This window comes from Pseudorca crassidens, chromosome 13 (assembly GCF_039906515.1).
Source record: "Pseudorca crassidens isolate mPseCra1 chromosome 13, mPseCra1.hap1, whole genome shotgun sequence".
Taxonomy (NCBI): Eukaryota; Metazoa; Chordata; class Mammalia; order Artiodactyla; family Delphinidae; genus Pseudorca; species Pseudorca crassidens.
The window spans coordinates 86,269,551-86,294,293 of NC_090308.1; the positions used below are offsets into that span (position 1 = coordinate 86,269,551).

Genomic DNA, 24,743 nt, shown 5'->3' on the forward strand with positions numbered 1-24,743 from the left:
TTCTAGAGATTAAAATAAACCCCAAGAAATAGTGGAGAAATTAAAAACCTAGAAAGAGAGATAAAATGGATAGGCCAGTTTCTAAGGAAAGTACTATGGAAGCACAGAAGGTTGGGGTCATAGTTGGGGACAGGGAAACCTATTTCGTGACTGGGCTGGGCCTGGATGAATGCAAGGGTGAATCAGTTGGGTGACTATAAGGGTGGAGGGAAATCTAGTTCAAAGAGAAAACAAAAGTCGATGCTTGACAATGTGGGGTCCAGCATCATTAGCAGCACCTGGGAGGTAATTGGAAATGAAAATTCTCAACTTTGGGTATTGAACGCAGGCCCACTGAATCACGAGCTTTGGAAAAGAGGTCCAGCAATTTGTACTCACAAACCCTCCAGTGATTTTGAGGTTGGCTAACATTTGATTACCAATAACACAAGCAAACACCTAGAGACAAGAAAGAACATCTTACTGTCACATATAATAGAAGTTATTTTTTAATCATTTATTTTCCTTTCAATTTTGCGCATGTACTTTTAATCACATATTTTTTTAATTGCATGTAATGTTATGAAAACAAAGTTCTCACAAAGTAAAATCCCACATAACTAGGACATGGACCGAGAACTAAAATATTCCCAACAATCCAGGAGCTCTCTTCACACCCCTTCCCACTAATAATCCCCCACCCTAGACTGCCAAAGATAGAGACTCTCCTGAATATTTATAATTTAGTTTTCTGTTCCTTCATTTGGTCTTTATACGGATGGGATTTTTCACTATGTTCTCTATACTGTCTAACCTTTTATTTTCATGTGGCTTGTGAGAGTTTACATTTAGTTAAATGTATGATTGTATGCTTTTTAATTGTATATGGTCATTATTTAGACAATTTCTAGCTTGAGACGCTTATGAATGATTCCAGTATAAGCGTTCCTGCACTAGTTTTTGTGGCTTCTTTATAAGAATATATATATATATTATATATATATATATAGGTGTATATATGTATATATATACATATATACACCTATATATAGGTGTATATATGTATATATATACATATATACACCTATATATAGGTGTATATATGTATATATATACATATATACACCTATATATAGGTGTATATATGTATACCTACTACATATATGTATGCACTATATATAGTGTGTATACACTCTATATATGTTGCAGTCATGTTTTATATATTTGTTAAATGTTGGTAATTAATAACAGATCATTTCCAAAGTGATTGTGCTAACTTACACTCCTATTAGCATGTATGAATTTCCCTTTTCTATACAAGCACACATCACTCTGCAGGTCACCCATTTTTATTATAGTCACTCTTGAAAATACACAGCAGTGCTTTATTTTGGTTCAATTTTTATATCTATATTAACTAATAAGAGTGGGTGCTTTGAATCTTTATTGGTAATTTGATTTTTTGTGTGAAGAACCTATTTAAGTTCTTTTTTGATTGTTTTATGTATATACATATATGTATGTGTATCTAGAGAGTTTTTGTAATATACAATCATAATATATACACATAGGTATAATTTACATATTTGTATTCATTTGCAGGCATTTCCAATATACTCTGCATTTGTTAGTTATCAGTGTTAAAAGTGTTTTTTCCCTTTCTCTTATTCAGTTTTCAACCTTTAAATGGTGTCTTTGAACTAATAGATGTTCTTATTTTTTTCTTTTATCTTTATTAGAGTATAATTGCTTTACAATGGTGTGCTAGTTTCTGCTTTATAACAAAGTGAATCAGTTATACATATACATATGTTCCCATATCTCTTCCCTCTTGCGTCTCCCTCCCTCCCATCCTCCATATCCCAACATTCTAGGTGGTCACAAAGCAGCGAGCTGATCTCCCTGTGCTATGGGGCTGCTTCCCACTAGCTATCTATTTTACATTTGATAGTGTATATATGTCCATGCCACTCTCTCACTTTGTCAGAGCTTACCCTTCCCCCTCCCCATATCCTCAAGTCCATTCTCTAGTAGGTTGGTGTCTTTATTCCTATCTTACCCCTAGGTTCTTCATGATATTTTTTTCCCTTAAATTCCATATATATATGTGTGTGTGTGTGTGTGTGTGTGTGTGTGTTAGCATACAGTATTTTTCTTTCTCTTTCTGACTTACTTCACTCTGTATGACAGACTCTAGGTCCATCCACCTCATTACAAATAGCTCAGTTTCGTTTCTTTTTATGGCTGAGTAATATTCCATTGTATATATGTGCCACATCTTCTTTATTCATTCATCAGATGTTGGACACTTAGGTGGCTTCCATCTCCTGGCTATTGTAAATAGAGCTGCAATGAACATTTTGGTACATGACTCTTTTTGAATTATGGTTTTCTCAGGGTATATGCCCAGTGGTGAGTTTTCTGGGTCATATGGTAGCTCTATTTGTAGTTTTTTAAGGAACCTCCATACTGTTCTCCATTGTGGCTGTACCAATTCACATTCCCACCAGCAGTGCAAGAGTGTTCCCTTTTCTCCACACCCTCTCCAGCATTTATTGTTTCTAGATTTTTTGATGATGGTCATTCTTACTGGTGTGAGATGATATCTCATTGTAGTTTTGATTTGCATTTCTCAAATGATCAATGATGTTGAGCATTCTTTCATGTGTTTGTTGGCAATCTATATATCTTCTTTGGAGAAATGTCTATTTAGGTCTTCTGTCCATTTTTGGATTGGGTTGTTTGTTTTTTTTATTATTGAGCTGCATGAGCTGCTTGTAAATTTTGGAGATTAATCATTTGTCAGTTGCTTCTTTGCAAATAATTTCTCCCATTTTGAAGGTTGTCTTTTCATCTTGTTTATGGTTTCCTTTGCTGTGCAAAAGCTTTGAAGCTTCATTAGGTCCCATTTGTTTATTTTTGTTTTCCTTTCCATTTCTCTGGGAGGTGGGTCAAAAAGGATCTTGCTGTGATTTATGTCATAGAGTGTTCTGCCTATGTTTTCCTCTAAGAGTTTTATAGCTTCTGGCCTTACATTTAGGTCTTTAACCCATTTTTTTTTTAAACATCTTTATTGGAGCATAATTGCTTTACAATGGTATGTTAGTTTCAGCTTCACAACAAAATGAATCAGTTATATATATACATATGTTCCCATATCTCTTCCCGCTTGCGTCACCCTCCCTCCCACCCTCCCTATCCCACCCCTCCAGGCGGTCACACAGCACCATTTTGAGCTTATTTTTGTGTATGGTGTTGGGGAGAATTCTAATTTCATACTTTTACATGTACCTGTCCAGTTTTCCCAGAACTGCTTATTGAAGAAGCTGTCCATTCTCCACTTTACATTGCTGTCTCCTTTATCAAAGATAAGGTGACCACATGTGCGTGGGTTTATCTCTGGGCTTTCTATCCTGTTCCATTGATCAATATTTCTGTTTTTGTGCCAGTACCATATTGTCTTGATTACTGTAGCTTTGTAGTATAGTCTGAAGTCAGGGAGCCTGATTCCTCCAGCTCCATTTTTTCGTTCTCAAGATTGCTTTGGCTATTCGGGGTCTTTTGTGTTTCCATACAAATTGTGAATTTTTTTGTTCTAGTTCTGTGAAAAATGCCAGTGGTAGTTTGAAAGGGATTGCATTGAATCTGTAGATTGCTTTGGGTAGTAGAGTCATTTCCACAATGTTGATTCTTCCAATCCAAGAACATGGTATATCTCTCCATCTATTTGTATCATCTTTAATTTCTTTCATCAGTGTCATAAGTTTCTGCATACAGGTCTTTTGTCTCCTTAGGTAGGTTTATTCCGATATTTTATTCTTTTTATTGCAATGGTAAATGGGAGTGTTTTCTTGATTTCACTTTCAGGTTTTCATCATTAGTGTATAGGAATGCCGGAGATTTCTGTGCATTAATTTTGTATCCTGCTACTTTACCAAATTCATTGATTAGCTCTAGTAGTTTTCTAGTGGCATCTTTAGGATTCTCTATGTATAGTATCATGTCATCTGCAAACACTGACTGCTTTACTTCTTGTTTTCCGATTTGGATTCCTTTTATTTCCTTTTCTTCTCTGATTGCTGTGGCTAAAACTTCCAAAACTATGTTGAATAAGGTGGTGAGAGTGGGCAACCTTGTCTTGTTCCTGATCTTAGTGGAAATGCTTTCAGTTTTTCACCATTGAGGACAATGTTGGCTGTGGCTTTGTCATATGTGGCCTTTATTATGTTGAGGAAAGTTCCCTGTATGACTACTTTCTGCAGGGTATTAACCATACATGGGTGTTGAATTTTGTCAAAAGCTTTCTCTGCATCTATTGAGATGACCATATGGTTTTTCTCCTTCAATTTGTTAATATGGTGTTTCACGTTGATTGATTTGCATATATTGAAGAATCCTTGTATTCCTGGAATAAACCCCACTTGATCATGTTGTATGATCCTTTTAATATGCTGTTGGATTCTGTTTGCTAGTATTCTATTGAGGATTTTTGCATCTATGTTCATCAGTGATTTTGGCCTGTAGTTTTCTTTCTTTGTAACATCGTTGTCTGGTTTTGGTATCAGGGTGATGGTGGCATTGTAGAATGAGTTTGGGAGTGTTCCTCCCTCTGCTATATTTTGGAGGAGTTTGAGAAGGATAAGCGTTAGCTCTTCTGTAAATGTTTGATAGAATTTGCGTGCGAAGCCATCTGGTCCTGGGCTTTTGTTTGTGGAAGATTTTTAATCACAGTTTCAATTTCAGTGCTTGTGATTGGTCAGTTCATGTCTTTTATTTCTTCCTGATTCAGTCTTGGCAGGTTGTACATTTCTAAGAATTTGTCTATTTCTTCCAGGTTGTCCATTTTATTGGCATAGAACTGCTTGTAGTAATCTCTCATGATCCTTTGTATTTCTGCAGTGTCAGTTGTTACTTCTCCTTTTTCATTTCTAATTTTATTGATTTGAGCCTTCTCCCTTTTTTTCCAGATAAGACTGGCTAATGGTTTATCAATTTTTTTTATCTTCTCAAAGAACCAGCTTTTAGATTTATTGATATTTGCTCTCACTTCCTTCATTTCTTTTCATTTATTTCTGATCTGATCTTTATGATTTCTTTCCTTCTGCTAACTTTGGGTTTTTTTTTTTCCTTCTTCTTTCTCTAATTGCTTTACGTGCAAGTTTAGGTTGTTTATTCGAGATATTTCCTGTTTCTTAAGGTAGAACTGTATTGCTATAAACTTCCCTCTTAGAATTGCTTTTGCTGCATCCCATAGGTTTTGGGTTGTTGTATCTTCATTGTCATTTGCTTCTAGGTATGTTTTGATTTCTCCTTTGACTTTTCAGTGATCATTTTGTTATTAAGTAGTGTATTGTTTAGTCTCCATGTGTTTGTATTTTTTACAGATATTTTCCTTTAATTGATATATAGTCTCATAGTGTTGTGGCCGGAAAAGATACTTGATACAATTGCAATTTTCTTAAATTTATGAAGGCTTGATTTGTGACCCAAGATATGATCTACCCCGGAGAATGTTCCACGAGCACTTGAGAAAAGTGTGTATTCTGTTGTTTTTGGATGGAATGTCCTATAAATATCAATTAAGTCCATCTTGTTTAATGTATCATTTAAAGCTTGTGTTTCCTTATTTATTTTCATTTAGGATGGTCTGTCCATTGGTGAAAGTGGAGTGTTAAAGTCCCCTACTATGAATGTGCTACTGTCAATTTCCCCTTTTATGGCTGTTAATATTTGCCTTATGTACTGAGGTGCTCCTGTGTTGGGTGCACAAATATTTACAATTATATCTTCTTCTTGGATTAATCCCTTGATCATTATGTAGTGTCCTTCTTTGTCTCTTCTAATAGTCTTTATTTTGAAGTCTATTTTGTCTGATACGAGAATAGCTACTCCAGCTTTCTTTTGCTTTCCATTTGCATGGAATATGTTTTTCCACCCTGTCACTTAAGTCTATATGTGTCTCTAGGTCTGAAGTGGGTCTCTTGTAGACAGCATATATACAGGTCTTGTTTTTGTATCCATTCAGCCAGTGTGTGCCCTTGGTGGGAGCATTTAATCCATTTACATTTAAGGTAATTATCGATATGTATGTTCCTATTACCATTTTCTTAATTTTTTGGGGTTTGTTATTACAGGTTTTTTCCTTCTCTTGTGTTTCTCACCTAGAGAAGATCCTTTAGCACTTGTTGTAAAGACGGTTTGGTGGTGCTGAACTCTCTCAGCTTTTGCTTGTCTGTAAAGTTTCTAATTTCTCCATCAAATCTGAATGAGAAACTTGCTGGGGAGAGTAATATTGGTTGTAGGATTTTCTCCTTCATCACTTTAAATATGTCCTGCCTGTCCCTTCTGGCTTGCTGAGTTTCTGCTGAAAGTTCAGCTCTTAACCTTATGGGGATTCCCTTGTGTGTTATTTGTTGTTTTTCCTTTGCTGCTTTTAATATGTTTTCTTTGTATTTAATTTTTGCCAGTTTGATTAATGTGTGTCTTGGCATGTTTCTCCTTGGATTTATCCTGTATGGTACTCTCTGTGCTTCCTGGACTTGATTAACTATCTCCTTTCCCATATTAGGGAAGTTTTCAACTATAATTTCTTCAAATATTTTCTCAGTTCCTTTCTTTTACTCTTCTTCTTCTGGAACCCCTATAATTTGAATGTTGGTGTGTTTATTGTTGTCCCAGAGGTCTCTGAGACTGTCCTCAGTTCTTTTCATTCTTTTTTCTTTATTCTGCTCTGCAATAGTTATTTCCACTAGTTTATCTTCCAGGTCACTTATCTGTTCTTCTGCCTCAGTTATTTTGCTATTGATCCCATCTAGAGTATTTTTCATTTCATTTATTGTGTTGTTCATCATTGCTTGTTTCATCTTTAGTTGTTCTAGGTCCTTGTTAAATGTTTCTTTCATTTTCTCTATTCTATTTCCAAGATTTTGGATCATCTTTACTATCATTATTATGAATTATTTTTCAGGTATACTGCCTATTTCCTCTTCATCTGTTAGGTCTGGTGGGTTTTTATCTTGCTCCTTCATCTGCTGTGTATTTTTCTGCCTTCTCATTTTGCTTATCTTACTGTGTTTGGGGTCTCCTTTTTGCACACTGCAAGTTCGTAGTTCCTGTTGTTTTTGGTGTCTGTCCCCAGGGGCTAAAGCTGATTCAGTACGTTGTGTAGGCTTCCTGGTGGAGGAGTCTAGTGTCTGTGTTCTGATGGATGAGCCTGGATCTTGTCTTTCTGGTGGGCAGGTCCATGTCTTGTGGTGTGTTTTGGGGTGTCTGTGGACTTATTATGATTTTAGGCAGCCTCTCTGCTAATGGGTGGGGTTGTGTTCCTGTCTTGCTAGTTGTTTGCCATAGGGTGTCCAGTACTGTAGCTTGCTGGTTGTTGAGTGAAGCTGGGTGTTGGTGTTGAGATGGAGCTCTCTGGGAGATTTTCCCCATTTAATATTATGTTGAGCTGGGAGGTCTCTTGTGAACCAGTGTCCTGAAGTTGGCTCTCCCACCTCAGAGGCACAGCACTGACTGCTGGCTGCAGCACCAAGAGCCTTTCATCCACATGGCTCAGAATAAAAGGGAGAAAAAGTAGAAAGAAAGAAAGAAAGAAAGAAAGAAAGAAAGAAAGAAAGAAAGAAAGAAAGAAAGAAAGAAAGAAAGAAAGAAAGAAAGAAAGAAAGAAAGAAAGAAAGAAAGAAGATAAAATAAAATAAAATGAAGTAAGGTAAAATAAAATAAAATTATTAAAATAAAAATTATTAAGAAAAAAAAATTTTAAGTAAAATGAAAAAAAAAACGGACGGATAGAACTCTACGACAAATGGTGAAAGCAAAGCTATACAGACAAAATCTCACACAGAAGCATACACATACACACTCACAAAAAGAGGAAAAGGGGAAAAATAATAAATCTTGCTGTCAAAGTCCACCTCCTCAATTTGGGATGATTCATTGTCTATTCAGGTATTCCACAGATGCAGGGTACATCAAGTTGATTGCGGAAATTTAAGTCGCTGCTCCTGAGGCTGTTGGGAGTGATTTCCCTTTCTCTTCTGTGTTCGAACAGCTCCTGGGGTTCAGCTTTGGATGTGGCCTCGCCTCTGCGGGTAGGTCGCCAGAGGGCGTCTGTTCTTCGCTCAGACAGGATGGGGTTAAAGGAGCCGCTGATCTGGGGACTCTGGATCACTCAGGCAGGGGGGAGGGAGGGGTACGGATGCTGGGTGAGCCTGCGGCGGCAGAGGCCATTGTGACGTTGCACCAGCCTGAGGCGCAACGTCCGTTCTCCCGGGGAAGTTGTCCCTGTATCCCGGGACCCTGGCAGTGGCGGGCTGCACAGGCTCCCCAGAATGCAAGTGTGGATAGTGACCTGTGCTCGCACACAGGCTTCTTGGTGGCGGTAGCAGCAGCCCTAGCGTCTCTTGCCCTTCTTTTAGCTGCGACTCGCGCCCATCTCTGGAGCTCCTTTAAGCAGCGCTCTTAATCCCCTCTCCTCAGCGCACCAGGAAACAAAAGAGGAAGAAAAAGTCTCTTGCCCCTTCGACAGCTCCAGACTTTTCCCCGGACTCCCTCCCGGCCAGTCAGTGGCACTAACCCCTTGAGGCTGTGTTCACGCCTCCAACCCCGGTCCTCTCCCTGCACTCTTACCGAAGCCTGAGCCTGAGCTCCCAGCCCGGCTCGCCCCGGCGGGTGAGCAGACAAGCCTCTCAGGCTTGTGAGTGCCGGTCGGCACTGATCCTCTGTGCGGGAGTCTCTCCGCTTTGCCCCGCACCCCTGTTGCTGTGCTCTCCTCCGCGTCCCCGAAGCTTTCCCCCTCCGCCACCCGCAGTCTCCGCCCGCGAAGGGGCTTCTAGGGTGTGGAAACGTTTCCTACTTCACGGCTCCCTCCCACTGGTGCAGGTCCCATCCCTATTCTTTTGCCTCTGTTTATTCTTTTTTCTTTTGCCCTACCCAGGTACGTGGGGACTTTCTTGCCTTTTGGGAGGTCTGAGGTCTTCTGCCAGCATTAAGTAGGTGTTCTGCAGGAGTTGTTCCACGTGTAGATGTGTTTCTGATGTATCTGTGGGGAGGAAGGTCATCTCCGTGTCTTACTCTTCCGCCATCTTCCCTCTCTCCGAGCCCAGAACTGTCCATTTTTATCAAAGAAATTAAAGCAAAAGAGCACAGTCATTCTCAGGCATTTGCATGTAGTCTATAGCTGCTTCCATGATACAAGAGCAGAATTCAGTGGTTCAAGAGATGTTATGACCCTCAAAGTCTAAAATAAGTACTGTCTGGCTTTTTAGTCAAAAATAATGCATATATTTGCTGTAAAGTAAAATATTAAGTGTTCAGCTCCTTGCAATAAGTTGTGGGTTCAATCCTGGGAATCTGAGTAGAACAGCAGTGTAGTGAGAGCCACACTTTAGGAACTTAAAATTAATATGATTAACTGTTAAAATTTCATGCCATGCATGGTTGAAACTGAATTAATAATATGAGAGTAAGAGTACTTAAATGGTATTTGTTAAAACATGCATAAACTTAATAACTTAAATAGTTATTTTCATTTATCTGAAACACCTAAATATCAAGCTTTTACACAATGACTTTTAACATGTATGAATATTAAATATTTGCATCAATTATCCTTTCTTATTTTGAAGCAGTTCTTCATCTTGACAAAGTCTTAAAGCTGTAATAAACAGGAGTCAACAAGTTAGCTGTCTTTCTTCAGTTTTCTTGCCTATCCATAGAGCATAATAGCTTTGTTCTTACATGAAAGTAGACTAAAATGAATTTGCATGACTAAAATGTTCAACTAACTGCTGTGCATTATTTTATACAGAATTGCTTTAGAAACTTTTGACATTTCATAAGAGGACTGACCAAAAGAACTTACTGAAATAATGATAAAACATTGCAATCTACAATGATCTTCTATTTATTGTGATTTTTATGGATATATGCACCTTATTAGGATGGTGGAGATAGTTTGCTTTATAGAAACCCCATTATGATCTCCATTAAAGTAAAATTTACTTAGATTGATTTAATAAGATTGCTGCTTAATGTCTTAGTTTAAATTATTTGTGTTATGTGTGTTATATGTACATGACTGTATATGTATTTTGCTAAGTCTAAAATGAAAAGATGCATCACCCACTTTTGCATTTACCCTTCAGTAATTCTTTTTACATTGAACAGGTTTTTTTTTTTTTTAATGCTCCATATTTTGCTATAAAGGGGGTTAATTTCACATAGGGACTCATGCAAACACTTTAATACATTGAAGAAATAGAACCAATATATTCCTCTAGGCTGTACCAAACCGTGCCCACAAATAGTCATAGTTCATTTTTATTCTTAATATTGCTCCCCAATATTTTCATTCTTTTTTTTGTGTGCAGATTGTCTCTAGTGTATTTATTTCATTTATTATCTTATCAAAAGCAGTTAATAGCAACTGAATCATTCTACTAAGTTTGTGTTTTCCAACTTCTTCTATAGCTGTTGAATAAGCAGGCATTTCAAGTCCTCTCAAATTACGTCAGGTGATACTTTGTAACGTTGGTCATCACCTTTTCAGCCTTTCACATTTCCTTGCTGCCCACCACTCATTAAACCAATACCAGAAGTTTTAAGTTCCCATAATTGCAAAATCTCAGTTTTGGTAAAATATTCTGTAGTTGTCATATTAGGCTAGATTACATTAACTCAACAAATACACCTTAACCCAATGATTTTCTCATGACAAGTCATTGGAAATCCTTTGCCTCTGCAGGGTAGACCTTTCCCAAGTATTGACTTAGGAATCCAAGTGTCTGGAATATTTTAGAGTCACCAAATGGAATATGTGGCTTCCAAGTGGCTAGAGCAAAAAGGATGAGAGATGGAAAGGCTTTGACCTGGACTGAACACCCAGAATTTCTATTAGGATTTCACTGGCTAGAACATGTATGGCATATAAAGATGGCTTCGAAGTCTTTGGAATAACAGATGAACTTTACTGTCTTCACCACATAGTTCCAAAAATCGTGGCTGTCTTTAGCGAGATGTCAGCTGGCAATCTGGCTGCTGGGTACTTCCTCAGCATCTCGTGGGTCACTTCTGCCCACTTTGGTTGTGTGCCCTCATCCTCTGCTACTTCACACCAACTTTGTATGAGTGTTTGTTTTAAATTTCCAATGGGAAAGCTAAGTCCATAGAACTAAGAGTCTATGAAGGGCATTATAAGTGGAAAAATAAAAGCCAATTTCAAAAAGTCACATGTTGTATGGCTCTACTTACGTAATATGATTGAAATGACAAAACTGTAGAGATGGAGAAAAAATTAATGGTTGCCAGTAGCTAAAAATAGCAGGGCAAATAGGGGCTAGTGAGAATATGAAGGTGCAGCATAAGGGAAATCTTGGTGGTGATGAAATAGTTCTGTACCTTGAAGGAGGTGGTGGTTACCTGAATCTACACATGTGATAAATGACATAGAACCATATCCACACATTGTACTAATGTTGATTTGCTAGTTTTGATACTATATTATAGTTCTATAAGATGTATCTGTACCCAAGACTTCTTGGTACTATCTTTGCAACTTTATGTGAATTATTTCAAAATAAGTGCTGAAAAATGCACATTTCACTGTTCACTACTTTATCCTGTGGATTACCTTGTAAACTGCCACTACAAATATCCACAGAGATATATTTATAAATTGGGAAAATTTTGTTTGTTTGTACAAGAAGCCAAAGTAAGATTTTATTTATTTTTATGTCTTTTTATATTTTACATATGATGTATCCTAGAATGGGGATATTGGACTAATGCTAATAATGAAGTAATATATGAGTCTTCTACCCTTTTTTACAGAACTGATCTAGTGGGCATGTGTTGTGGTGAATTATAATGGGGTTAGGTGGAATTCACATATTTTTATTATTAATCTGCCATTAATTAACCAACTGTGTGACATGTTGCAAGTTGCTCAACCTCTAGCAAAATTAGTTTTTACTTAAAAAAATTCAACTATAAAACTGGATAATAATGGCCTTTTATAAATTCCAAGTTTGTCTTTAAGGAGTTTATCAAATTGTATGGATATAAGTGCTATGGAAATGCCAAGCATTACCTAAATATGAGGTAGGGTCATTCAGCTAGTTTCTTACCATGGAGCCAATTAACACTGATGTCTTAAATATAATTAAATGTTATTTCTTACAAATATTTAATAGAATAATATGTTAATATATCACACCACTGAGAAATGCATGTTCATTCTTCTTCATGTGCTCAAAATAGAAGTTGAGTTATTTTAATATCATAATACCAGTGGTGTGGTCACTCAACATTTTAAACTGCTATTATGCCTTTATATTTTAGAATTTGGTACATGATTCAAACTTCAAATCAATTAACAGCATATCTTCTTCTAAGTGTTTTGTTTTTGTTTCTTTTTTTTTTTTTGGTTTGTATTCTCTTGCTAAGTAACTTAATTCTCTGTAGCTAAATGTTTCTTGATGCTCTTGTTCACATAATAATGAATGAGTTTTATATAAAGATTTTTTAACGAACCTGTTGTATACTGTTGGCCTTCGGTCATATACTGATTGGTTGACAAGGTTTATGAACTTGAAGTACAAATATTTTTTTTTTTTTAACTTCAGTAGATAATTTCTGGAGGCCAGGTGTGCCATTTTTAGTAGGAAGTCAAATATTTCCCTTTTCAACTCTCCCCAGCAAGTATGAATTGTCCAAAAACCTATTCATTACCCAACAAGGAGTAAAAGAGTAAATTGTGCTTTTGAAATCCAGGATTTAACAGATATGGCAAGGATGTCAGGCCAGTACCATGGGTACTTTTTTATACCCAGTAGGAGGTGCCTAATGGAAATGTGCTAAACAGAATCCAACAAACACCTCAGCTCAGCAATGAAACAGACATTGATTCCAGTCTCATGGAAGCTGCAGTGGAACTACCAGACTTGGACCTCAACATCAGTACTTTATTCGTTCTTTTCGCATGATCTCAGGGTGGGGATTAGAGGCAGGCAAGTGCCTTTCTTAGGGCACAGACTTTCAGGAAGTGCCCACTCTCACATTGCATCCAGTGCCAAGTATTTGAGTACTCAGCTCTGCTGTTGATAGACATTATATAAACAGATGATCATGGCCACAAAACCAGCCTCAATAAACCTGAAGGAATTAAAATTATATGATAACACACTCTTCAAATGTAACAGAATTAAATGAGAAATTGACAGCAGAAAAATTCTGAGAAAACTTCAAATATTTGGAAATTAAACAAATTTCTAAAATAACCTGAGTCAAAGAAAACATTACAATTGAATACAAACATACACAGCATACCAAAATTTATGAAATGTAGTTAAAACAAGGTTTACAGGTAATTTTATCATTCTAAATTCCTACATTAGAAAAGGAAAAGGTCTTAAATCAATATTCTAAGCTTCTACCTTAAATAACTAGAGAAAGAAGAGAAACTGAACCCAAAACACACAAAAGAAAGGAAGTGGTAAGATTAGGGAAAAATTGTTAAAATGGATAAGAAAAACTGATGAAACAAAACATTGGTTTTTGAGTAAAAGAAAACTGACATATCTTTAGTTGGACTGACCAAGAAATAAACAAGGAAGACACAAATTAACAAAACCAGAATTTAAAGTGGGGACATAAATAATGATCATTCAAAATTAAAAGGATTATAAGGAAATACCATGGACTCCATTATGCCAAGAAATTAGACTATTTAAATGAAATGGACAAATTTCTGGAAAGACATAAATTACTAAAATTGTCTCAAGAAGAAACAGATAGTTGATGCAGACTCACCAAATATTTAATCATAATCCTTATGAAATGTTCAAAAAATAGAAGTAAAGGGGAGACTTTTGAACACACTCTTATGAGGCCAATATTACCTTTATACCAAAACCAGGCAAAAAACAAGAGAACCACTTATGAATATACATTGAAAACCCCCAACAAAATATGAGCACAACAAATCCAGAAACACAAAAAGCATGTTTTTGTACTCTAAAAAAGTAGAATTTTCTCCAAGAATGCAAGATTGGTTTAACATCTAAAAATAAATTAATGTTACTAGAATGAAGGACAAAACCACATAAAACCAGGACAAAAACCATTTGACAAAATCCAACACACAATCATTACAAAAACTCTAAAACAGCTTAGAAAAAGAACAAAGCTCTCTCGACCTGATAAAAAGCATCTATGACAATTGTCCAGTTAATATCACCCTAATGAAGTGGTGCTGGCAGATTTTCCCCTAAGTACGAGAACAGCACAGAGATATCCACTTTCACTATCTAGTCAATGTTTTACAGGTTGTTGCAGACTTGGATAGGGAGAAAATAGATCGAAAAACATACGGATTGAAAAGGAAGAAGTAAAACTACCTTTATTAACAAATGTCATAATATCTTATGTAGAAAATACTAAGAAATGCAAAAAAAGAACTACCAGGCTTGTGACTGAGTTTATAAAGCTTTCAGGATACAAGATAAAATGCAAAAGTTAATTGTATTTTGATATACTAGCAACAAAATTTCAAAAATTAAATTAGAAAACATTTCCCTTTATAATAGTATCAAAAGGATAAAATGCTTAGGTATAAATTTAATTAATTAAATGAAAGACTTTAACTGAAAACTATACAACATTGGGAGAGAGATGAAAGAATATCTAAACAAATGGAGAGGTATTGCATATTCATTGAGTGGAACGCCTTATTTTTGAGATGGTAATTCTTCCCAGTTTAACCTATTGATTCATTGAAATCCCTGTCAATATTCCAGGAGGTTTTTCTGAAGAAATTGACTAGCTTATACAAAACTTTATACGGACTGAAAATTTTTTAAAAAAGGAAAAAGTTTGATGACTGCCAAATTTCAAAACTTACTATCAATCTGCATTGATCCAGGCAGTGTATTATTGCATATGGATAAGTATATAGGCTTATGAGAAGGAATTGAGAGTCCAGAAGTGAACTCATGTTTATGATCACTTGTTTTTCCACAATAGTGAAAAAGGCAACTAAATAGAAAAAGAACAGTCTTCTCAAAAAAATGTTGCCTGGACAATTATATATCAACATGTAAAAAATTATACATATATAAAACAACATGTTATTCATATATATGAAATAACATATCCTTATCTCACATCATGCAAAAAATCAAAGGGATCATAGATCTAAATTATGAGCTAAATTGATGATAATGTCTAATAAATCATAAGAGAAAATCTTTATACTATTGGTTAGACAGACTTTTTAGATATTATAACAAAGCCATGATATATAAAATTTACAAGTTGGACTTAATAAAGTGAAAAACAGATTTGATAATTTAGACTTAATTAAATAAAAACTTTTCCTATCCAAAAGTCACTAACTGAGAAAATGAAAAGTCAAGGCAACACAAGGAAAAAAATATTTGCAAGTCACATATATCATAACAGAATTGTATTCAGAATATGAAAAGAACACTCACTACTCAATAATAAGAAAATAAATAACACAATTTAAAATATTCTCTATATATGAAGGTAAATTTCATTAAGGAAGACATACAAATGGTTAATAAACATGAGAAGTTACTCAAAATCTTTATTCTTATGAGAATGCAAATTGAATTGAGATACTATTTCACAACCACTAGAAGAGCTATAATAAAGAAAATGGACAATATTAAATGTTGGCAAGAATGTGAGAAACAGGAACTCTCACAGATTGATGGTGTGAATGAAAAATGGCACAGCTACCTTGCAAAACAGTTTGGCAGTTTCTTATAAAGTTACACATAGGGCTACCCTGGTGGCGCAGTGGTTGAGAGTCCGCCTGCCGATGCAGGGGACACGGGGTCGTGCCGCGGTCTGGGAAGATTCCACATGCCGCGGAGCGGCTGGGCCCGTGAGCCACGGCCACTGGGCCTACGCGTCCGGAGCCTGTGCTCCGCAATGGGAGAGACCACAACAGTGAGAGGCCCGCGTACCAAAAAAAAAAAAAAAAAAAAAAAAAAAAAAGTTACAAATAAATTTACACCTCAGCAATTTCTCTGTCAGGAATCTGTGCAAGAGCTACTAAAGTATATATCCACCCAAATACTTGTGAGTGAATTAATTGCTCATAAAAGTTAGTTGCTAAGAGAGTAGGTCTTAAAAGTTCTCATCATGAGAAAAAATAAAACAAACAGTAACTGTGTGTGGTTATGAATGTTAACTAGACTTATTGTGATGATGATCTCACAATATATACATACATTGAATCATTATCCTGTACACCTGAGACTAAGAATGTTATGTGTCAATTACATCTCAATAAAAATGTTAAAAAGTAGAAACAACCAAAATGTTTACCAACTTGTGAATGAATAAACAAAATATTATATATATTTTGAATTGCTGTTTGGCAATAAAGAGTAAAAATAGTGATACATGCATGAAAAATTCTCAAATATTTTATTCTAAGGAAAGAAGCCAATCACAAAAGACAATATATTGTACCATTCCATTTATATGAAATGCCCAGAAAAAGCAAATCTGTAGAGACAGAAAGATTAATGGTTGCCTGAGGCTGGATTTGGGGACAAAGAGTGACCATAAAAAAGCCCTTTTTTTGGTAATGGAGATGTGCTGAAACAAGGTAGTGCTGATGGTCCAATAGCTATATACACTTGCAAAAATTATTGATTTATAGATTCGCAGTGGGTGAATTCTATGACGTGTAAATTATACCATGATAAACATGTTTAAGAAGATTTCATGAACTCTAGAGACTTTTTCTATACCAAGTTTTTGTACATGCCTATGTTCATATTTTCTTTCTGTGTGTGTTTCATCTTTTAAGGTCCATTCTGTGAGGAGTCAGTGGAACATTTTGTTTCTCAGTCTTGTTGGAAAGGAGAAATTAGTCAAAATAAAAGCTCAGCTTACATTTTGGAATGCAAAGAAGGATATCTCAATCAAAGCTGTGAAACCTATGTCAATGAGTGTTCACCAAAACCATGTCAGAATGTTACTGACTGCATTGATATTCCAACGGTAAGTCTGAATCTAACATACAAGGGAGTGGTTTTAAAATATATTTTACCATTACTAAGCTGTTTGAAAAGTACAAATAATTAAACTTCTAATTAACATATTGCAATTTTCAAACTCAGGAACATCAGAAAATGTATTTAACTTGCTTATTTTCCCTGTTCCCATTTTAAATAGAAACCCCAATCTCAAAACTACTCTTCAATTTTAATTTTTGTTATTCTGACAGAACTCTCCTTTATGAACAATATAGTGTTGTAAACTTTTCATTTTTAGTTATTTAAAAATATTTTCTTTATTATTTGATTATTTTATATTATTGCATTTTAACATTTTATTTAATAGTTAAATAAATAAGAATAGGAAATAATTTAGTAGTTCCCACAAATGACAATCTTTCATTTTGGTAAGATTCATTCATAATATGAATTAATATTCATACCTTAAAGATTTCCTCACTCACATGTCCAGGGGTCAATGCTGGTTGTCAACCACATCCTCAACTGGAACTATCAGCCATATCCTAAATAAAACTATTCTGTGTGGCTTGTGTGTCCTCACAGCATGGTGGCTGGGTTCCAAGCATTCCCAGATAACTAGACTCTGTATGTCCTTTTTAAACCTAGCCTTTAAAGTCACAGAGCATCCTTTCCCCATAGTCACAGCTTGCTTACACTCAAGGGGGTAAATATGGCCCCAATTCTCAATTAGGGGGACATTGAAATAAGGTAGTAGGAAGAGTGTGTGACATGGGAAACAATGTTGGGACGTTTTGGAAAATAGAATCTTCCACATTGTTGCACTGAGTGAGAACTTCTACTACCTGCTTATGAAAATAATTTCCATTTCTCCCCATGTAAGAATCTTTTCATTATCTTTGAGATATACAGATTTGTTTTGTAAAAAATACCTTTTAATCTTTTCTAGGATATCATGTGCATGTTTTCACCAATATGTACAGTCAAGCATTGTAAGCAACTTCAAACACCACTGGAGTCTTTTCCTTGCAAGATTAATGCCACAAGTATGAAATATGAGAAAGATTATCATTGCAGGTATAATTAACTTCCTATTTTTAAACAAAAATATATAAATTTTAAATCCTGTGGACAAAAATAAAACAATGTTCTGTTTTAAGCTTAAAAAACTTTAATGGCTTATAATATTTTATTTCCAGTTAAAGTAGAAAAATCTTAATGCTTTTTCTATGAAATGTTTAAATGTTGTGGCATTGGTTTTAAATAAATATTGGAGCAATTCTTTTTTTTTTTTTTTTTTTTTGTGATAACGCGGGCCTCTCCCATTGTGGAGCACAGGCTCCGGACTCGCAGGCTCAGCGGCCATGGCTCACAGGCCCAGCCACTCCGCGGCATGTGGGATCTTCCCGGACCAGGGCACGACCCCGTGTCCCCTGCATCGACAGGCGGACTCTCAACCACTGCGCCACCAGGGAAGCCCTGGAACAATTCTTAATCATAATTTGGGCATACCATCTTAAAACATCTACTTTGTTTTGTAATGAAGATGTTTAGGATAGCTGGATAATATTTGAAGGTCTAGAAGGAAGAGATAATGTAAGTGCCCACAGTATTATTTCTACTGTACACACACATCCTTGCTATTATTGTTTGAAAGTATAGACCTATTGTCTCTTCCTGCAATTCACAGACCTCAGCTGAGAGTTTTCCTTTAGGATCTTTAGGCAAAGTTTTAGGAAACAGTGTCTTATTTAAATAAAGACTTGCTAAAAATTACCGATTTGTAAATGACAGAAGTGAATTAGTTATCTGGGCCTATCAATTTAGACCATTTTAAATAGCTTTATAGTTAATTTCTCACACCATCAAGAAGTGTAATTTGTACTCTTCACACTTGCTTGACTTTTATCTTGCTAGACTTTTATCTGCTTAAAGAAAGTTCTGTTAGGCATTATTGAAGGGCAGTAAACAAGCTCAGAACTTTTAGAATATCCATAAAAGCAGAACATTAAAAGCTGTGGTAGGGACTGAGTGAACTGATGAGGATGATTATAATTTTTGTGACTTTCTGTTTGAATAAAAAAAATAATTAAAAAAAATAAAAAAAAAAGCTGTGGTACAGGAAAACCTTAAAAGCACACTGAAAAAAACCCTGCACGTATGTCACAGATGCATGTGCATTATAGATGTACAGTGGACACTATTTTCATCAATTTCAGAGAATCTAAATGCAAAGTTAAAAAACATATTAAGCTTTTAAAATTTGACATTTTCTAAAGTGAATGGAGAGAAACCTCCTCAATATATAAAGACCTTAGAACATCCAACCCATCAAGTCAAATCCGTGGATGCATTTATAGGTAAGCTTATATTAGCTTACCTATAAATCGAGCTATTATCCTTTTAACAATATTGGCTTTTTAATTTATAATTTCTAGTTCTGAGCCTTATAGGACTAGTATATTTGTGAGTCTACTTAGAAAAGTGGTCAGCTTTAAAAATATGGATAGCATTATATAAATATAGGTAAATATGCATTCATATATGTATATTTTTTATCAAGTATGATGCTTTTATTGGTTTTTATTATTAGCATTATTCTAGTTGTCTAGAAGGCTTTGTTTTATATTTTATCATCAAAGGGAAAACTAGATAACTAGAGGCATTGTTGTCATCCCTCAGTTTACTGTTATATTATTAATTAATATATTTAATTTTAAAATGATGGAGTTTGATCTTGAATGCTTTGTAAAGCATGTTTTAGATAGGATGAAAGTTATAGAAATTCAAGTTAGGTTTCCCTAGGATGGATGAAATATGTCAAATAGGTAACTAGTTGTAACAACTTTGAAGTGAACTTACTCGTGAAATTAATATGAGCCACTGTATGCATTCTAATTGTTGAGATTGCCCACATTCTTTAAAAATTTACATTGAGCACAATATACATCGTGCTCACTCATCTTGAATCTACTTAATTAAAAACATTGTCCCCTCTATTGATTAAATTAGACTACCGATAAAAGAGGGTGAAAGATAAGAAAAGTGACAGGAGAGTAAAAATAAAACTTATTCAAAGGGCAGAAATAACACAGACTAATTTGAATGATGAGTGAAAACCCAAGCTTCAGAAATCAGTAAGAACGTGGGGAACACAAAACAGTTTCCAGCCCCCAGATTCTCCCATCCACAAACTCACCAATGACAGTGCAAAAAAGTTGCTAACTTTGACTCACATGAAGTAAAGGTCATATGATCAATATAAACTAATAAAACATGAAGTTGAAACAATGAAAAAAATAGTCTTGAAAGCAACTTTTCTTTTCTCAAAGGAGATTAAGAGAATCACTGAAAATAATGAGAAAATCAAACACCCTTTGACTTAAATGCCTTCAGTTAAAAATTTATCTGTGCATTGTTATATTAGAAGGTATGTGTTTCTGGAACAGTGATTCTCACACTAGCTTTACCAGACTTTAGCTGCATTAGAAACTCCTGAAGGGCTGTTTAAAACACAGATCATTTTTCCCTTCCCCTAGAGTTTCCAATTCAGTCAGTCTGGGGTGGGGATTGCAAATGTGCATTTCTACAAAATTCTCCGGAGATGCTGATCCGAGTTCAAACAGCATCAATGCAGAAAATCCTCCTACACCTTTTCGCCTACTTCATCCACACATCTCAACCCAAGCTTTTACTTTTTTTATTATGAGTCTGGGGAAAAAAGTGTGGGGTTGGAAAGGAGTAAAATGAAGAGGGGAGAACAGAAAGGTGATAATGCTATCAGTTTCTCTACTTGAACGTATGGACTAGGTCTAAATTACTATGATCAGATGAGAGAGGAAATAAAATTACCTCCTGAAAATCCTCTGGCTTCTTGAGATGTCCATGGTAAATGGTGATAAGTGGTTCACCTTGATGGCCTTGAAGTTAGATCCTAGTGGGGCAATTGAGAGTGTTGGCAAGGAGTTAGGGGTGTGAGGGCTTGTCAGGAGCTCAGTGGATAGCCTGGAAGCTCCTTCAAAGGCAATGTTGAAGCTGCAGTCTCTGGGGCCCCCTTTCCCTATGTGAGAGGTGATGTTCAGGGCACTGCCCGGCACAGCTCCAGTGAGGCCTTCCAGGTCCTGATTAGCTCTTTCCTGGAGGCTGGGGACTGAAGGCGCAGGGCACTGGAGGGCAGGGCATCACAACTGGAGAGAGCAGTACTCTACATTCTCCACTACACAACAGGGATGGGAGTGCATGTCCCACCAGACCACATGAGGGCTTTGAAGAGTATCAGGACACACTGTTCTGATACTGCCATCACAAACAATCACACAATCACACACAAACACAAGTACACACGCAGAGACACACACACTTAGCTATTTTAATATTTACTGAATGCAGTGACTCTAATATTGTCTAATGTAAAGATGATTGCCTTCTGAATATTCAGAATAAAATGAAGAAACACGAATCAGGAAATAGAGAGTAATGCAACCAGCTAGTGTCTTTCTCTTACATCAATTTTTTTTTTCGAACCTGAAAATCAATTGTTTAAAAAATATTTATTGAGAGTTATCTTTGTAAAAGACACCATAAACTAGATAATAATAAGTACTATGGCTTTAAAAAATCAGAAATTATGTTATATATATATGTTTTTGCTTTCTAAACTTTTTATTTTCTCCACTCAAATTCTAAGATATTTCATGGGATAATAATGTTCTATTTTATTCTCTCAGCTTGTTTTTTTTTTTTTTTTCCTGTTTGCTACTCAGAGTTGCATTTATAGCTTGAGCTGCTTAAGTGTCAATTCAGTGTATTAACATACTTTTTTTTTTTTCCCACATCAGTTTCAGCATTTCATTAGTCTGTATGATGTCTCTCCACATCAGCCATGGTGGGGTTAGGGTTTTCAGTGTCTGTCACAAGTAAACCTAATTAAGCATGCACTGTGACTTTGAAATAGACCATCGTAACACAGACATATATAGGTCAACATATTTCCTTTCAACAAATAATAAATTTATATTTTCACATTAATTTTGAAAAATCCTTTTAAAAATAGCAATCACGCATTTGGATGAGGAACTTGGTCACCCAATAATTCCTAACTAACAGGAAACCTCAATCTCTTGGAGTTAATTATCTCAAAAGCTAGGTTGCTACATTTTTCTTTCCTTGAAATCAATAGCCATATTTATAAGGCTAAGCTTTCTTTTTGAATAAATCATTCTGAATTTTGAAATTTAACATGGTAAAAAAGTTTGTTAAAGTTTAATCACAGTATTAAAATTTCAGATTATGGTTATAAACTCTATTCCAACTGAAGATATCTGGGACATTGTTTACATTTCTTCATCAAGAGGACCTTCTGCTTTATTCATATAATTTTATATTTTCAGGGACTGTTATAGTTGACAGAAGTCATCCTTAAATTTGGCCCCCTATGTGCTTCATTTTGAGAATATATGTATAATTTCTTCTCTTAGTCCTGAACCTATTAATTTCCCTGTGAATAGTAACTAACAAAACATAATGACAGAAGTTAGTACAGAGCTATATACATAAAGGTTGAATTAGTATCCTGTAAACTCCAAGTCTTCCAGCTCATACTTGATCAAATCGATCTTAGCCCCACACTGCTCTGTACAGCCTCTAACACTTCAATATCCAATATTCTCTGCTGTGCCCTTGGGATCTCATTTGTCAGCAGCAAATTCTGCAACACCACACTCTCTTTATATACCTTCCTTTCTTTTTTCTGGCTGAAACCTGGAGTCTTCTTTGGTGGCTCTATCCATTCACCCACAACCTGCATACATCTGTTGAGGAACAGTGTAGGTAGCCTTGCCATTGTTGCCGTATCCAGACCAGTTTTCTTTCCCCTCAAAAGCCTGTCTATTTTTAGCACATAGCTATTCCATAGATCATTCTCTCCCTAACTCTTTTTCTCTGTCCCCAGGCTCCTTTCAAGCATCTCCTCTTCTCTCAGGTCCTGTCCATCCCCGACTATGGCTCTAGCATCTGGCTTGTGTCCTTTTCTCTACAACTATTGTCATCTTTCTTGATGACTTCAGCATCCATCTTGGGAATCAACCTACCTGATTGCTTAAATCCTTTGATGGTTATTTTATAATTTTTTTCCTCCTCCATCTAATCTTGACCCATTCCCCATGGTCATGTCTTATTATTCATCATGAACTGTAACTGCACACCCTACAAACCTTGATTTAAATGTTTGCACTCTCTGATCATCGTATCATGTATTTAAGAATGCTATTTAAGTGTTTTATTTCCCTGACCTCAGACTGAGTTATGAGGATGTCATAACTTGTGAATGAGATTCTGGAGTTTCTCTTAGATTTCAAGCCATGGGGGTAGGAGGCACATGATGGTTGATTACCTGAAACTCAACAGTTTTCCTCTGCCTTTGGGGTAAACTTCCCTGGGTCAAGGGTCACATATGGTGTTTTGGGGCTTCCTTCTTTGTTTGTAATGATAGTGCTAACATTTTGGGCCAATTTTTCATGATCAGTAAGCCCTGGATTGTTTAGAAACATCTTTCTCAGAGATTCTGTTGCCTAATCTTCATCTAGCAGTCTGTCAACCTGGTCTCATTAATGACTGAATATTAGTTCTTCATTTAATTCATAGCCCTGGCTGTCATCTTTTAAAACCATACTCCAGAATAATACAAATACAAGTGAGTATATATTTTTTTTTAACATCTTTATTGGGGTATAATTACTTTACAATGGTGTGTTAGTTTCTGCTTTATAACAAAGTGAATCAGTTATACATATACATATGTTCCCATATCTCTTCCCTCTTGCGTCTCCCTCCCTCCCACCCTCCCTATCCCACCCCTCCAGGCTGTCACAAAGCACCGAGCCAATATCCCTGTGCCATGCGGCTGCTTCCCACTAGCTATCTACCTTACTACGTTTGTTAGTGTGTATATGTCCATGACTCTCTCTCGCCCCATCACAGCTCACCCTTCCCCCTCCCCATAACCTCAAGTCCGTTCTCTAGGAGGTCTGCGTCTTTATTCCTGCCTTACCCCTAGGTTCTTCATGACATTTTTTTTTCTTAGATTCCATATATATGTGTTAGCATACGGTATTTGTCTTTCTCTTTCTGACTTACTTCACTCTGTATGACAGACTCTAGGTCTATCCACCTCATTACAAATAGCTCAATTTCGTTTCTTTTTATGGCTGAGTAATATTCCATTGTATATATGTGCCACATCTTCTTTATCCATTCATCCGATGATGGGCACTTAGGTTGTTTCCATCTCTGGGCTATTGTAAATAGAGCTGCGATGAACATTTTGGTACATGGCTCTTTTTGAATTTCGGTTTTCTCAAGTGAGTATATTGATAGCTAGTCTTGTCCAATTTAATTCATTCCCACTTAAAAGGAAAATTAAAACATGATAGCCATAACTCATCACAATTTCAGGATATTTTGTTGCTTCCCTCTTTCTGCCATCCACATCCCGATTAGGAAAAGGTAAACATGATACCTTTCATAACTAAATGGTACTTGGAATGATTTCTGGATCTCTGGTTAGTTCCTCAGGATAAAAGAAGCAAAGTAAGCATAGCTTCACAGGTTTCATCAGTGGAGTAGAAGAGTACAATACATTTAAATTTAAATCACACTTTAATAACAGCTCTAAAACTAGTCATATGACCAAAGCAACTGACTTAACTTTTTTGAATATATTTCCTCATTTATATCATAGTGGTAATA

General features: G+C 35.8%; 1 protein-coding gene across 2 annotated transcripts in view; it reads left to right on the forward strand.

The window, feature by feature from the left end:
* Positions 1-24,743, forward strand: part of EYS (eyes shut homolog) — a 1,666,475-nt gene that overhangs the window by 84,186 nt on the left and 1,557,546 nt on the right. For both annotated transcript variants that reach the window (XM_067702876.1, XM_067702877.1), the window contains exons 3-4: positions 16,829-17,022; positions 17,947-18,074. In XM_067702876.1, the coding sequence (XP_067558977.1) occupies positions 16,829-17,022; positions 17,947-18,074 (322 nt within the window). The remainder of the gene's footprint in view (positions 1-16,828; positions 17,023-17,946; positions 18,075-24,743) is intronic.